Source organism: Leucopleurus acutus (genome assembly GCF_964270905.1).
Source record: "Leucopleurus acutus genome assembly, chromosome: 2".
NCBI classification, from domain to species: Eukaryota; Metazoa; Chordata; class Mammalia; order Artiodactyla; family Delphinidae; genus Leucopleurus; species Leucopleurus acutus.
The window spans coordinates 159,308,839-159,325,117 of record NC_139143.1 but is presented as its reverse complement, the minus strand read 5'-3'; the positions used below and the strand labels follow the sequence as shown (position 1 = coordinate 159,325,117).

Sequence of the window (16,279 nt, the reverse complement as noted above, 5' to 3'; positions counted from 1 at the left end):
CAGAATCTTGCCTTGCCAGGGGGCATCTTCAGAGTAGCTTCCCTGGGCAAGTTCCCTGGGCTGGCATTTGCTCCCTGTCCTGGGTAAGTCCGTACCCCCTACAGCCAGGAACTGTGGCTTTTTCATCTCTCAATTTCTCATGGGAAGGGCTGACACAGTGTGGGCTCAGCAAATGTTAAGAAGCTCCACTTTCACCTTTTGGAAAGAGCACTCTGGGAAGGCAGTGCTGGGGGCAAGACTAGGGTCCAGGGTAGGGGTAGAGGGACCGGGGTGTTCCACTGGAAGTAATAGAGGACGGTGTAAAAAACATGACGTTGGAGTCAAATGCTCTGGATTCAAACCTTTGCTCTACCACTTGCCAACAAAGGATGTGGGGAAGCCATTATACCTCTACTTGAGTTGTTCCCACATGTAAGCTGAGGATAACAATATCTACTTAGCACAGCATGTGGCACATACTGAGTACTTTTTATGTTCCAGATGCTGTTCTAAATGCCTTAATTAATTTAATCCCTCTACAACTCTAGGAGGTAGGTATTATTCTCATTTTATAGGCACTGTAAATGAGGAAAATGAAAGCTCAGACAAATGAAATAATTTCCTCAAGTTCACAGAGCAAGTGAGATGTTCAATAAACAGCAGCAATGACTGTTCTCAGGCAGCAGTACATGGGACACAACCTCTGAGACCCCAAGGAATGACTAACTCCAGGCTTTCTGCTTCTGGACTAGCTCCAATCTTGTTCCCTCAACTGCAGCAAATGACACAGACCAATTGGTGTTGCAAATAGAGTTAACATAATATATTTATTTTAAGTGCCATTCATGCATATCACTTCTGGCAGCAACAATCCTAATGACACTTGGGATATTTCTTTACAGCACTAAACAGTTACAAAGAATGGGTGCCGTTCATCATAGAGGCAAAATATGAAATCGTGCAATAGCAAAACTGTAGAAACATTAAAACACTGACTGTCCAACAGCAGTACAGAGAGCAGATTGTGTCTGCACAAAAAGCCAATGCATTTTCATCACATATATACAATATAGATATGTACACATCACCCTCTGAATGAACAATATCAAAATACTCTATTCCATTTGAAATAATCCCCAGATTGATTCCCTCCCGCTTCAAAGGACATCTGAGAGACATGTATTTACAAGAACATACATGAATACATTTACATTTCAAACACTGCCACAAATGCCAGTCGGATTATTCTCCTGGACAGAGTACCCCCATTTGATTACATGCATTTATGATTCGTTTCCCCAAAAGTCTTCAGTTAATTTAAGTCCAAGACAGAACTGCTCTGCATTTACAACTACCAACTGAGATGGCCACTAGAGGGATGCTCTGCACCTCACTAGGGAGCCTTGTCTGGCTGGAGCCCGTGAGAAAGCCTGTCCCGGGCTCCCTGGCCACATGAATCACTAGTGTGAGATGGGTCTGGGTGGAGGCTCTGCCTCCAGGGCCATTCATGGTAAGTTTAAATTCTCACAAAAATATTGATCACTGCAAATCAGTAAATGATTACCAAATGGGAAATTAGCTTCACACAATTTGTAACATCTTCATCAGCGGTTTCTACTTGAATAACTCAGTATAAGCTACTGCATTCTAACACCCAAATTGTTTAAAGTGCACACTGCTACCCATACAATTTATAGTTTCAAAACAGCTATTTTGGTATCTAGAGAACCGTGACTTGAGCAGACTACTGAGAATCACCCCCTTTTTCCAAGCTTTTACTCTGCAGGCTGCTATCTCATCTTGATTGGCTGCCTTTCCAGAATCCTCTGATTTTTACTGATCCAAGGGGCTGGAACTGAGTTTCCTTTTTCATGCCAAGCAGGATCCAAACAACAGGAATATAAAGCCCTTCCCTCCTCCCCAACCTCACCAGCCTTTACCATGGCTGGCTTCCCAGTGATTCATTCAAGGCAACACTCCACTAAAAAAAATACCCAAAGACGTTCGCAAACACTCTCACATACACACACAGAGAAACAAAGGTGTTTGTTTAGTTCAAGTAGAGATTACTCAACCACAGAATCAGTAAGGGTAATTAAAGTGACTTAATAAGCATGGCTGATAGAGACTAGAGATGCTAAAAGGCAACCAGTGAGCAGTTAGTACTCCTTGATTTGATGGAACATCGTTTCCCCATTAGAACTGAAAAATTCTGCTTTTTTTTTCTGGTCTAAAGAACCAATTCAAAATCTATTCATTAAAAAAAGAAATCTCATTTCTCTTAGTTTCATTACAAAACTAAGACAATCAATCCATGCAAAGTAACTGTGAAATAAAACAAAACAAAAAACAAACAGCTAATAAAAACCCCTAAGAGGCAGGCTGCATTTCAAAGAAAGGAACCAAACGTCATGCATACACAGACACACAGGACAACAGAAACAGCAGGCCACTCAACAGTAACTGCACTGAAGACTGAGGCAAATAAAATCCATGTGTGGCTCTACCCTCCTTTCAGTGCTTCCTAAATGGAAAGAGAATGAGGGGGAAACTTGCTATACAAACACTGCCCTGCTGTCCCGTTGCCCAAATGAACTCTGATTCAAATTCCAGAAAATCCTACTTAGCAAATAAGTCTCAATTAGCAGGAATGCAAAGATAGAGAATATACTCACATGGCAGGAATAATGATAAAGAGAATGACACAATCTCTCTCTGATTGTCTTGTCTGTAAACTCTTATCAAGAAAAATAATTCTGTGCTTTCAGACACTGCATTTCTCCTTAATGAACCCAAGAGGAGTTGAGCATTCACAGAAGATAGCAATAAATATTAAAATAACACTTTTGAATAATAAATACATAAGTAAATGTGGAGACATTGATTTGTTTCAAAAGCCAAGCAGTGCCCAGCTTCTAATCAAACACATTGAATACTGGCATACAATGCAGACTTAGAAAACCAGATGCTGACACGGTGCAACATGAACTCTAGAATCCCCCAGGCATCAAAAAAACATTGGTCAGTCCTTCATGCTGCTCAGGAACAACATGCCCCTTTGGACTGTTTGGAGAGTATCAAACTCTGGGTTCTCTGGCTTACTGAGTAGAACTCAATACTCACATTTCCGAAAAAGATTAAATAAGGGGAACTGGGCTTTGAAAAAATCTATTTCCTTTCAGTTGCCTACATCAGTTAAAAGCATCCTGCCGAAAATAGCCTAACAAGGAATAAAAACTCACAGTAACTTTTCTTTTCAAGACATAATAATCCAATTAGAAAAAATTGAAGCCTTTCAATAATTTTTGTACATGTATTTACATATATGCATCTATAAACTGCTTGCAGCAAAATAGGCTCTGTCTGAAAAATCAGTCTGGCACTTGTGGTCAACATCAAACTGACACAAATATGCAAAAGCCGTTCAAATCACACAACAATTAGGAGCTACATAGGGCAGCTGGCAGGGAGACAAACATGTAGTACTTGTCTGGGTCAGATAAAAGCAGTAAGTTATCCAGCTAAAATCTTTCTGATTGTCTTCAAAAAAAATTTCAATAACATTGGTAAAATGATTAGAAACTTTGTTTTCTCAACTGGATTCTCTCAAACCTTTCCCTTCACTGCACAGAAAGGTAACGCTTGGGTCTGTCTGGTGCCTTGAGAAACAAGCTCTACACAATTGAATCCCAATCAAAGTCATCCTGGATGTCATCTGGAGGCAGAGAGCGCCGCATCTGGAAGGCTTGGGAAGGCATCATGTGCTGCTGGTTCATGGCCCCGTGATGGCCTGGAAGGAAGGAGGCAATGTCAGCAGTGACTTGGGAGAGGACAAAGGAAGAAAGAAACACACACCTATTGAACACTTCCTATGTGTGCCAGGAACTCAGCGCATATGCTCTCACTTACCCACCCAGAAGCCTCTACAAGGTGGCTCTTATGATCCTCATCTTACAGGTACTCTGCACCCCACCCCTCTGAAACAGGGAGTTCACCCGCTCCTGAGGCAGCCTCCTTCCCTGTCGGGGCAGCTAAAGCCTTTTTCAATATTAAACTCCAAGTGCCAACCCCAACACACCACACCCCAAATCACCTGCAATTGTTGTTCCTGGAGTGCTGAGTGCCTGCGGGATGTGAGGATAACCAGGGGGAGGCATCACTGAAGGAGTGAGATTTTGCCTGGAGTCTATGTACAAATTTCCTGATCAGATTGTGAAGAAGACAGAAGGAAAACATAGTACCATAAGTAAAGCAAATCAAACATAAAAATCTTAATAGAACTGTTACCTAAAACTAAATTAAGCTGGTAAAGTGAGGAAGGAAAGGGAAGGAAAGATCACTCCTTTTAGATGCTAGAACTCGGCCAAAGGTGGTGCTGGATTTTCAAACACGGTGCCAGGCTGGGTGTGAGTACACTGGTACTAATTCTGGCACTGCCTCTAACTCTCTGGAAGCTCGTAGGTAAGTTATGTCTGTTGTTGTTACATACCTCATTATAGTTCAAAAGCATTTTCATATCCCATTACTTCATCTGAGTCTCCCCCTAGACCCACAGTGAAGGCAAGACAGGGATTACCCCCATTTTATGGATGAGGCAACAGAGGCTCAGAAGGCTGAGGAGATTTGCCCAAAGACACATCAGTTTGACAGGGCCTAGGGCTAGAATTCAGTTCTCCTAACTCATGGGCTCTTTCCAGTAATGGTTGTCTCTATTGCCCTGATTTTCTCATCCTTAAAGCAGACCTAAGTGTGCCCTAGCTGATTAACAAAGTGACTGGAGGCACAAAGTGACAGGAAAGATTTGCATAAAGTAAAAGAGCTATATCAAAGGTGATTAAAAACATATTATTTAGAAGATGTGTAGATGGAAAACACAGATCTCATTTAAATAGCATTTCAGAAGGTTCTGAAGTTAATATGCTTTCACTGACAGCAGCCATCAAGTATAATAGCTCCAGAATGTCAATTATATTGCATCCTAATGCAAAATAGAAAGGGAGGGGAGGAAACATCATGCAACCTCCCACAATAACTCCTGGGAAAGAACCACCATAACACTGGTTTATATTATATGAAACATCCAGAATTCTGGAAAGGCTATTTCCCTAAGGTATTCTAGTGTTTCACACAAACTATACTTGCAATCTAGGAATGCTGTCATCAAACTAGAAAACAGCAATCATTTTCCCAGAGGAAACTAGAAAGGGAAGGAAAATCGTCGTTTTATATTCATGGTAGGGCACACTCTATTTGGCTGCTCACAAGTTTCCACCTGCCACTGGAAAGTCAGACTGTCCAAGTTTGAGACAGCCTCAGAGATAATCTAATCCAGCCCTACTTCTGTTCATGTAGGTGAGGAAATGAGACGAGAGAAAATGAGAAAGAACCAGGAACAGAACCCAAGAGTTCTGACTTCCAGCCACTGCCTCCCAAGATAACATGCCTTTTTAGAGTAAAGTTTAAAGTCAGAACTGATCTCTCTGACCAATTTACCATACTGAAGATTTAGGAAGAAAAGAAGAGAAAAGTTATACTAATAAAAGTTATACTAAGTTACAGCTCTAGTATATTTGTGCAGGAGAAAAAATGTGATCGGCCTTCACGTTCGTGGCTGATATACCTTTTAAAGGTTGCATCCGGCTAGAGGGGCTGCCCTCCTCTGAGTAATATGGTCATTCACTTACGAACAACATCCCAGCCTCCATCCTGCAAAATCTTAGCTCTCTTTCTACTTATCCTTAACAACTCAAGTCATAAGACAAAACCTAATTTTTATTGGAGATTAAATTAATCTGTTTTTATATATATTTTTTTCATTTCTCTTTTTTTTGGCTTAGTAATTCTTACCTTAAAGGAGGAGACAGGTGAGAATTAGAGAATTATGGAAATAAACAAGATTAAGGGAATAAACAGACACCCACATTAAACAAATGGCCTTAACTTTTTGAAACTTGTCACATTCATAAGATTTTATTTTCATATAGAGATTCTCATTACTCCTCATTTTTTCCCCATGTTCTCATTATAGATTGAACAATGAGAGTCTACTTGGACTTTTTAAGCAAGAAATTAACTTATAATGCAGTTTCAAAGATGTCTGAGATCCTATAACATTTAGAATGTAGTTATGAGAATTTATAAATCTATACTGTGCTGTACACCTAAAACTAATATAATATTGCAAATCAACTATACTTCAATAAAAATCTAATCACACAACATATTTCTTGAAAGTAGACTGTTGTTGAATGACCATTCATTCATTCAAGAAGTATTTGTGCTAGGCACAGCTCTATGCACTAGAAATACATAAATAAAGAAACAAACTCCCTGTCTTTTTGGAGCTGGTTCTCAGGGGATTGGGAGGGGTGAAGACGGGAGGGAGGAAAATAAAGTAAATTATATAGTACGTTATACACGCTACAGAGAAAAATAAAGCAGGGAGAGGGGAAAAGGAGAGCTGAGTAGGTGCCATTTAAGTAGGATGGTCAGGGAAGGTATCACTGTAGTAGGTGCTTTTTTAGGGAAAAACTTGAGTCATGTGTCTATCTGGGGAAGCTCACTCAAGATAGAGGAAAGAGCAAGTACAAAGGCCCTGAGGTAGGGGGAGGGGAGGGGAAGGGAAAAAGAGACAAGGTCAGAGAGTAATGGGGCACCAGACTGTGTAGGGCCATATAGGCCACAGTAAGGTCTTTGGTTTTTACTGAGAAAAACGGACACTAATAAAGGGTTTTGAGCAGAGAAATGATCAGACTTCTCTGTCATATAGAATCCCACTTATCCTGCAAAGTCCAGCTGAAATGTGTCATCTTGTATGAAGCTTTTCTTTCTCCCTAGGACAAGTAAGCCCCTTTCTCTTATTCCCATTGCCCTGTGGTAGAAATGTAGTCCTCATAATGCTGTATTTGATAGACTTGTCTCACCTATCAGGCTGTGAGCTCCTTGAAATTAGGGATTATTCTAGAGTCACCTCATTATTCCTAGTCCCCACTATGTAGTCAGGCACAGGAAAGGTGTAAATAAATGTTTGCTGAATTAATGCACTTCTACTTGTATTTAATGACCTTTAAGCAGAGCATCAAATTAAGAACAGCACAACTAGAGGACTTAAACATTACTGGAGGATTTAAACATTTTGGGCAAGACAAATTGTAAATACAGGTAAAATGATTTAGGAAGAAGAGGGAATACACTGTGTACTACAACATCTTTTTCTCCTTCCCCCTTCCACACTAACACATTACAACACTAGTTTCTGGCATCTCTAAGGAGGCCAAAGAGGTATTTACCAAAAGGGGAGTCTTGAAGACAGACGGGACAGGGAAAGTTTGAAGGATATGGAAAGGCTGTATTCTGGGAGTCAAGACCTATATCTAAATGAACTTTGTAATTTCAGGCAAGTCACTTTCTCTCTTTGGATCAGTTTCCTTACCTGTTAAATAAAAGGATAATAGCTTTAACAGCTCTCTGAAGTCCCCTCTTACACTACATTTCTAAGAAAATATGGTAAAGAATTATTGGGTGGTAGAGATAAGAGAAATGAGATATCTGAATAAATGTGAAACACAGGGATGCAAGAAGGAGAATAAAAGAATGACAGAAAGTGGCTAGGACTTAAAACAAAAGGAAGCAGGCTGGCATGTAAAAAACCTGAACATGGGACTTCCCTGGTGGCGCAGTGATTAAGAATCTGCTTGCCAATGCAGGGGACATGGGTTCAAGCCCTGGTCTGGGAAGATCCCACATGCAGAGGAGTAACCAAGCCTGTGTGCCACAACTACTGAGCCTGCGCTCTACAGCCCGTGAGCCACAACTACTGAGCCCACGTGCCAAAACTACTGAAGCCCACGTGCCCAGAGCCTGTGCTCTGCAACAAGAGAAGCCACCGCAATGAGAAGCCCAAGCACTGCAACAAAGAGTAGCCCCCGCTCACTGCAACTAGAAAAAGCCAGTGTGCAGCAACAAAGATCCAATGCAGCCAAAAATTTTTTTAAAATTTTAGTTAAAAACAAACAAACAAACAAAACCCCTGAATGTTTGTGAAAAGACATCAGCAGGCATGAGGTGATAGATACTTAACACCAGAGCTGATCACACAAAGTGTTGACAAAGGTCAACATGGCTTGGCAGGCCAGGGCTCGCTAAAGTTCTTTTGACTCAGAAGGAAAAGACTAAAGGGGAAGGAAATTGGGAGACAAATAAACACTGATGGAAAACTACAGGTCTTCTGCATCTGATAGGCTATGAATGGAGTAGCACTGAGAATCAAGGAGGAGCTGGGGGGACCCTAGAGGGAAAGGAAGTGCTGGCAACAAAAGGGAAAGATGGCAGAAAAAATTAAGAGAATCATAAAAACCAGAACCAAATAATCAAGGTCAAGGATCAAGCAGAGATGACCACAGAAGTCTACTAACAAAGGGCTTTAGGGGAATAACCCAGGATCTCAGTCTAGAGAGAATCTAGAAGAGATGCCTGGCCACTCTGACAGAGGACAGCAGCAGATGGAAAGTGCTTTTTCCATGACCAAGAGTACCCAGTTCCAAAATCAAAAGGTACTTTTGGACCTTTCTTAGAGATTTAGGCCACAAACTTGAAGAAAGTCTTGTTTCAACCTACAGCTTTGAAATTGCAGAAAGGGGAGCTACTGGCAAGCATGTACAATGGCCTTCTGAAATGGCCATCTCTTAAGACTGACCCACATCTTCTTCTACCTGTCTTTCCTAGAATTCCCTGATCTGAAGGCAACGATCTGAGCAACACAGGGGCTCACCCCCAAACACACATGCATACTGATGTACATATAAACTACTCAAATTCACTTAGTACTTTTAAGGTTGACTGAAATGGTTTAAGGTGATTTGGAAAAGAGAATGTGGCAGCACTTAGAAGGGACAATTTTCGTTGAACAGGGAAAGAAAGGAAGAGAGGAGAACCAAGAAACAATGGACAAAGTATGGTACACCTGGTCTAGGACTTCAAGCAAGCTAGAAAAGTAAGTGATGTATCCTGAAAGGGACAAGTTATAGGCTTAGAACCTATCAGAGGACCAAAGATAAGCTGTCCACATAGAAGAATAGATTAAAAAGATGGAATGGAAGAAGACAAATAAGTAAAAATACATGCCAAATCATAAAGATCTTGATACTTAACTATGAAGATAGGGAGAATTCTGGGAAGACGGTGGAACAGGAATCTAGATAAAATTGCATGGGTAAAATCTAACATAACTAGTTTGCAACTCTGGACTCTCTAAAGAAGGTTCACAACTTGCAGAAGAAGGCTTGGTTGGCAAATTGCAGTTAATTTTGGTGAATTTCAGCTCTTAGCACAGATATAGCTACCTATCCCCTCACTCCTACCCCCATGGCAAGCAGCTGGAACAGCTTATACAAACCCTACAGGAGCCAGTGTGGGCAAAAAGGGTACTGTCCACCAAATACTGGGGATCTGTGCTCTGATCACTGATTGTTGCTTCTGATTACAGAGCTGCAGACAAAAAGGAGGGTGGCCATTATTGCTGCACCTCCTCTCCTCTGGCTGAACTGATTTCCACGAGATTTAAAGGGCTGCTGCCCCCTTTCCCCTCTTTCTTTTCTTTTTTCCCCTCTGGGAGCCAGACATTAAAGACTAGAATACTGAAAAACAACTGCATATGCAGGGAAAGTTAGAAAGTGACCACCCATGCCAAAAAAAAAAAAGTGCAGGCTCAGAGAAAACCTGAAAAGATCTTAAGTTTAAACCTTAAGTTGATCCTCAGCACAAGGATAGCCTGTAACAATCAAAAAAAACCAAAAACAGTAACAAAATCCTGCAAACCCTTGGGAAGAGGAAGAATCTGATTTCCACAGGTATCACATTAATAGATTCAAGTGTATAGTTTTCAACAACAACAAAAAAAATCACAAGGCATAAAAATAAACAGGAAAGTATGACCCATTCAAAGCAAAAACAAATCCACAGAAACTGTCCTTGAAAAAAATCCTAATGGCAGATCTACTATACAAAGATTTTAAAACAACTTTACAGATGTTCAAAGACTAAAGGAAGATGTGGAGAAAATTAAGAAAGCAATGCATAAACACAATGAAATATCAACTAAGAGACAGAAAACATAAAAAGAAACCAAAAAGAAATTCTGGAACTGAAAAGTACAATAACTGAAATTAAAAATTCACCTAAGGGACTCAAAGAAGAGAAGGCAGAAGAAAGAATCAGCAAATGTGAAGATAGGATAGGACAATGGAAATTATCAAGGCTGATTAACAGAAAGAAAAAAGACTGAAGAAAAGCAAACAGAGCCAAAGGAACCTATGAGACACTATCAAGTAGACCAATTATGCATTGTGGGAGTCCTAGGAGAAGAGAGAGAAGAGGGGGCCGAAAGAATATCTGAACAAATAAGAGCTGAAAACTTCCCAAATCTGATGAAACACAGGAATATAAACATCCAAGAAGCTCAGCGAACTCCAGGTAAGATGAAGTCAAAGGGACCCACACCAAGACAGATTATCATCACATTTTCAAAAGCCAAAGATATAGAGAGAATCCTGAAAGCAGCAAGAGAGAAGTGACTTGTCACATATAAGGGATCCTCAATAAGACTATAAGCAGATTTCTCATCAGAATTTTTACAGGCCAGAGGTAGTGGGCCAATCTATCCAAAGTGCTAAAAGAAAAGTGTCAACAAAGAATCCTATACCTGGTAAAAGTGTCCTTTCAAGAGTGAGAGAGAAATTAAGACATTCCCAGATAAATAAAAGCTAAGAGAGTTTGTTACTGTTAGACCTGCCCCGGAAGATAATGCTCAAGAGAGTCCTCCAGGAAGAAATGAAAGGACACTACACAGTAACACAAAGCCGTATGAAAAAAGTAAAGATCTCAATGAAGGTAAATACGTGGGCAATTATAGAGACAGCATTAGCATAACAATGATTTTTAACTCCACTTTTTGTTCTATACATGATTGAAGAGGCTAAAATGTTTTCTAAAAACTATTAGTATAAAAGCTCATATTATTGTAACTTTGGCTTGTAACTTCACATATTGTTGTCTACATGATTTAAGAGATTTAATGCATTTGAAATAATTATTAGTATATGTTTTGGGCCACACAATGTAGAAAAGTGTAATTTTGAGACATCAACAACCAAAAGAGGTGGAGGTGGAGTCGAAAAGGAGCAGAGTTTTTGCATGTTATAGAAGTTACACTGGTATAAATTCAAATTAGAGTGTAGTAAGTTTAGGATGTTAAATGCAATCCCCAAGGTAACCACAAAGAGCTACAGAACATACACAAGAAGAAATGAGAAAGGAATTTCAACATTTCACTACAAAAAATCAACTAAACACAAACGAAGACAGTAATGCCGGAAATAAGGGACAAAAAAGCTACAAGCCACAGCAAAGAAATAGCAAAACACAGAATTCACTCCTTACCAGTAATTCTTTTAAATATAAATGGATTAAACCCTCCAATCAAAAGACAGAATTGGCAGAATTGGATAAGAGCACATGATCCAACCATATGCTGACTATAGAAGACTCACTTTCTGATCCAAAGACACAAACAGATTGAAAGTGAAAGGATGAAAAAAGATATTCCATGCAAATAGTAACCAAAGGAGAACAGGGATTGTCGTACTAATATCAGACAAAATAGACTTTAAATCAAAAAATGTTACAAGAGATGTCTTGTGAAGTCCTACTTCTTGTAAAGAAGGACATTATATATCAACAAAAGGTGCAATACAGCAAGAAGACAGAACAATTACAAACATTTATGCACCTAATAACATACTGCAAAACATATGAAGCAAAAACTGACAGAACTGAAAGGAGAAATAAACAGCTCTACAATTACAGTTGGAGACTTAAATACCCATTATCTCAATAATGGATAGAGTAACCAGACAGAAGATAAGCAAATAGAGGATTTAACACAATAAATCAACCCGATCTAACAGGCATATATAGAACATTCTACCCAACAACAACAGCATACACATTCTTCTCAAGTGCACATGGGACATTTTCCAGAACAGACCATATGTTAGGCTACAAATCAAGTCTCAATAGATTTTAAGTGATAGGTACCATATAAAGTATCTTCTCTGACCACAGCAGGATGAAGTTAGAAATCAAAAACAGAAGTAAAAATGGAAAATTATCAGATTTGTGGAAATTAAACAACACACACTTAACCAATGGATTAAAGAAGAAATTACAAGGGGAATTAGAACATACTTAGAGATGAAGGAAAACAAAAATACAACATACCAAAGCTTACAGGAAACAGCAAAAGCAGTGTTAAGGGGGAAATTTATAGCTATAAAGACTTACATTAAAAAACAAACCTAAAAAAGAAGAAGAAACCAAAGCTAACAGAAAGGAAGAAATAATAAAGATTAGAGCAGAGATAAATGAAACAGAGAACATAAAAACATTAGAGAAAAATCTTTAACACCAAAAGTTGGTTCTTTGAAAAAAAACAACAAAGTTGACAAACCTTTAACTAAATGGACTAAGAAAAAAAGGACTCAAATTACTAAAATGAGAATTTAAAGTGGTGACATTACTATTGATTCTACAGAAATAAAAAGGATAAGAGAGTTCTTTGAACAACTGTATACCAACAAACTGGACAACTTAGATGAAACAGACAAATTCCTAGAAACACAAAATCAACACAGACTGAATCATGAAGAAAGACAAAAATATGAATAGACCTATAACGAGTAAGAAGATTGAATACTTAATCAAAAGTTTCCTGTACAAAGAAAATCCCTGGATCTGATGGCTTCATGGGTGAATTCTACCAAACATTTAAAGAAGAACTAAAACTACAGACCAATATCCCTTATGAACCTTGATGCAAAAATTCTCAAGACAATAGCAAAATGAATTCAATAACATGATAGAAGGATTATGCACACCATGCATGACCAAGTGAGATTTATTCCTGGAATACAAGAACAGTTCAACATATGAAAACTGACCAGTGCAATATACCACATTAACATAATGAAGGGGATAAAAACCCACATGATCATCTCAACTGACACAGAAAAAGTATTGGACAAAAGTCAACACCTTTCATGATAAAAACACTCAACAAATTAGGAATAGAAGGAAACTACTTCAACATAACAAAAGCCATGTATGAAAATCCCATAGTGAACATCATATTCAGTAGTGAAAGACTGAAAGCTTTTCCTCTAAGATCAGGAACAAAGCAAAGATGTCCACTTTCACCACTTCTATTCAACACAGTACTGGAAGTCCTAGCCAGAGCAATTAGGCAAGAAAGAGAAACAAAAGGCATCCAAACTAAAAAGGGAGAAGTAAATTTATCTCTGTTCACAGATATAATCTCACACATAAAAATCCCTAAAGATTACACACAGAAAAACTGTTAGAATAAATGAATTCAGCAAAGTAGTAGGATACAAAGTCAACATGCAAAATTCAGTCACATTTCTATATACAAACAATGAACAATCTGAAAAGGAAATTACAAAAACAATTCCATTTTTCACTGAGATCAAAAAGAATAAACTACTTAGGAATAAATTAATTACAGATGAAAAACTTGTACAATGAAAACTAAAAAACATTGCTGAAGAAATTAAAGAAGACATAAATAAATAGAAATGCATCTCATGTTCATGGACTGCAAGAAAATATTGTTAAGATGTCAAAGCAATCTACAGATTCAATGTAATCCATATCAAAAATCTCAATGACAGAGAAGGAAAAGATCTATAATAACGAACCCAAAACAATTTAGAAAACGGGAATAGGAACATACATATCGATAATTACCTTAAATGTAAATGGACTAAATGCTCCCACCAAAAGACACAGATTAGCTGAATGGATACAAAAACAAGACCCTTATATATGCTGTCTACAAGAGACCCACTTCAGACCTAGAGACACATACAGACTGAAAGTAAGGGGATGGAAAAAGATATTCCATGTAAATGGAAACCAAAAGAAAGCTGGAGTAGCAATTTTCATATCAGACAAAATAGACTTTAAAATAAGGACTATTAAAAGAGACAAAGAAGGACACTACATAATGATCAAGGGATTGATCCAAGAAGAAGATATAACAATTGTAAATATTTATGCACCCAACACAGGAGCACCTCAATACATAAGGCAAATACTAACAGCCATAAAAGGGGAAATTGACAGTAACACATTCATAGTAGGGGACTTTAACACCCCACTGTCACCAATGGACAGATCATCCAAAATGAAAATAAATAAGGAAACACAAGCTTTAAATGATACATTAAACAAGATGGACTTAATTGATATTTATAGGACACTCCATCCAAAAACAACAGAATACACATTTTTCTCAAGTGCTCATGGAACATTCTCCAGGACAGATCATAATTGGGTCACAAATCAAGCCTTGGTAAATTTAAGAAAATTGAAATTGTATCAAGTATCTTTTCTGACCACAAAGCCATGAGACTAGATATCAATTACAGGAAAAGATCTGTAAAAAATACAAACACATGGAGGCTAAACAATACACTACTTAATAATGAAGTGATCACTGAAGAAATCAAAGAGGAAATCAAAAAATACCTAGAAACAAATGACAATGGAGACACAACGACCCAAAATCTATGGGATGCAGCAAAAGCAGTTCTAAGGGGGAAGTTTATAGCAATACAAGCCCACCTTAAGAAGCAGGAAACATCTCGAATAAACAACCTAACCTTGCACCTCAAGCAATTAGAGAAAGAAGAACAAAAAAACCCCAAAGCTAGCAGAAGGAAAGAAACCATAAAAATCCGATCAGAAATAAATGAAAAAGAAATGAAGGAAACAATAGCAAAGATCAATAAAACTAAAAGCTGGTTCCTTGAGAAGATAAACAAAATAGATAAACCACCAGCCTGACTCATCAAGAAAAAAAGGGAGAAGACTCAAATCAATAGAATTAGAAATGAAAAAGGAGAGGTAACAACTGACACTGCAGAAATAAAAAAGATCATGAGAGATTACTACAAGCAACTCTATGCCAATAAAATGGACAACCTGGAAGAAATGGACAAATTCTTAGAAATGCACAACCTGCCAAGACTGAATCAGGAAGAAATAGAAAATATGAACAGACCAATCACAAGCACTGAAATTGAAACTGTGATTAAAAATCTTGCAACAAACAAAAGCCCAGGACCAGATGGCTTCACAGGCGAATTCTATCAAACATTTAGAGAAGAACTAACACCTATCCTTCTCAAACTCTTCCAAAATATAGCAGAGGGAGGAACACTCCCAAATTCCTTCTACGAGGCCACCATCACCTTGATACCAAAACCAGACAAGGATGTCACAAAGAAAGAAAACTACAGACCAATATCGCTGATGAACATAGATGCAAAAATCCTCAACAAAATACTAGCAAACAGAATCCAACAGCACATTAAAAGGATCATACACCATGATCAAGTGGGGTTTATACCAGGAATGCAAGGATTCTTCAATATAGGCAAATAAATCAATGTGATAAACCATATTAACAAATTGAAGGAGAAAAACCATATGATCATCTCAATAGATGCAGAGAAAGCTTTTGACAAAATTCAACACCCATTTATGATAAAAACTCTGCAGAAAGTAGGCACAGAGGGAACTTTCCTCAACATAATAAAGGCCATATATGACAAGCCCACAGCAAACATCATCCTCAATGGTGAAAAACTGAAAGCATTTCCACTAAGATCAGGAACAAGACAAGGTTGCCCACTCTCACCACTCTTATTCAACATAGTTTTGGAAGTTTTAGCCACAGCAATCAGAGAAGAAAAGGAAATAAAAGGAATCCAAATTGGAAAAGAAGAAGTAAAGCTGTCACTGTTTGCAGATGACATGATCCTATACATAGAGAATCCTAAAGATGCTACCAGAAAACTACTAGAGCTAATCAATGAAGTTGGTAAAGTGGCAGGATAAAAAATTAATGCACAGAAATCTCTGGCATTCCTATACACGAATGATGAAAAATCTGAAAGTGAAATCAAGAAAACACTCCCATTTACTACTGCAACAAAAAGAATAAAATATCTAGGAATAAACCTACCTAAGGAGACAAAAGACCTGTATGCAGAAAATTATAAGACACTCATGAAAGAAATTAAAGATGATACAAATAGATGGAGAGATATACCATGTTCTTGGATTGGAAGAATCAACATTGTGAAAATGACTCTACTACCCAAAGCAATCTATAGATTCAATGCAATCCCTATCAAACTACCACTGGCATTTTTCACAG

General features: G+C 38.2%; 1 protein-coding gene across 5 annotated transcripts in view; it reads right to left on the bottom strand.

The window, feature by feature from the left end:
• Positions 1–799: 799 nt before the first annotated feature.
• Positions 800–16,279, bottom strand: part of FOXJ3 (forkhead box J3) — a 131,841-nt gene continuing 116,361 nt past the window's right edge. For all 5 annotated transcript variants that reach the window (XM_082834387.1, XM_082834386.1, XM_082834390.1 and 2 more), the window contains 2 exons: positions 4,073–4,180; positions 800–3,769 (listed from right to left, as the gene is read on the bottom strand). In XM_082834387.1, the coding sequence (XP_082690513.1) occupies positions 3,654–3,769; positions 4,073–4,180 (224 nt within the window). In that variant the 3' untranslated portion in view covers positions 800–3,653. The remainder of the gene's footprint in view (positions 3,770–4,072; positions 4,181–16,279) is intronic.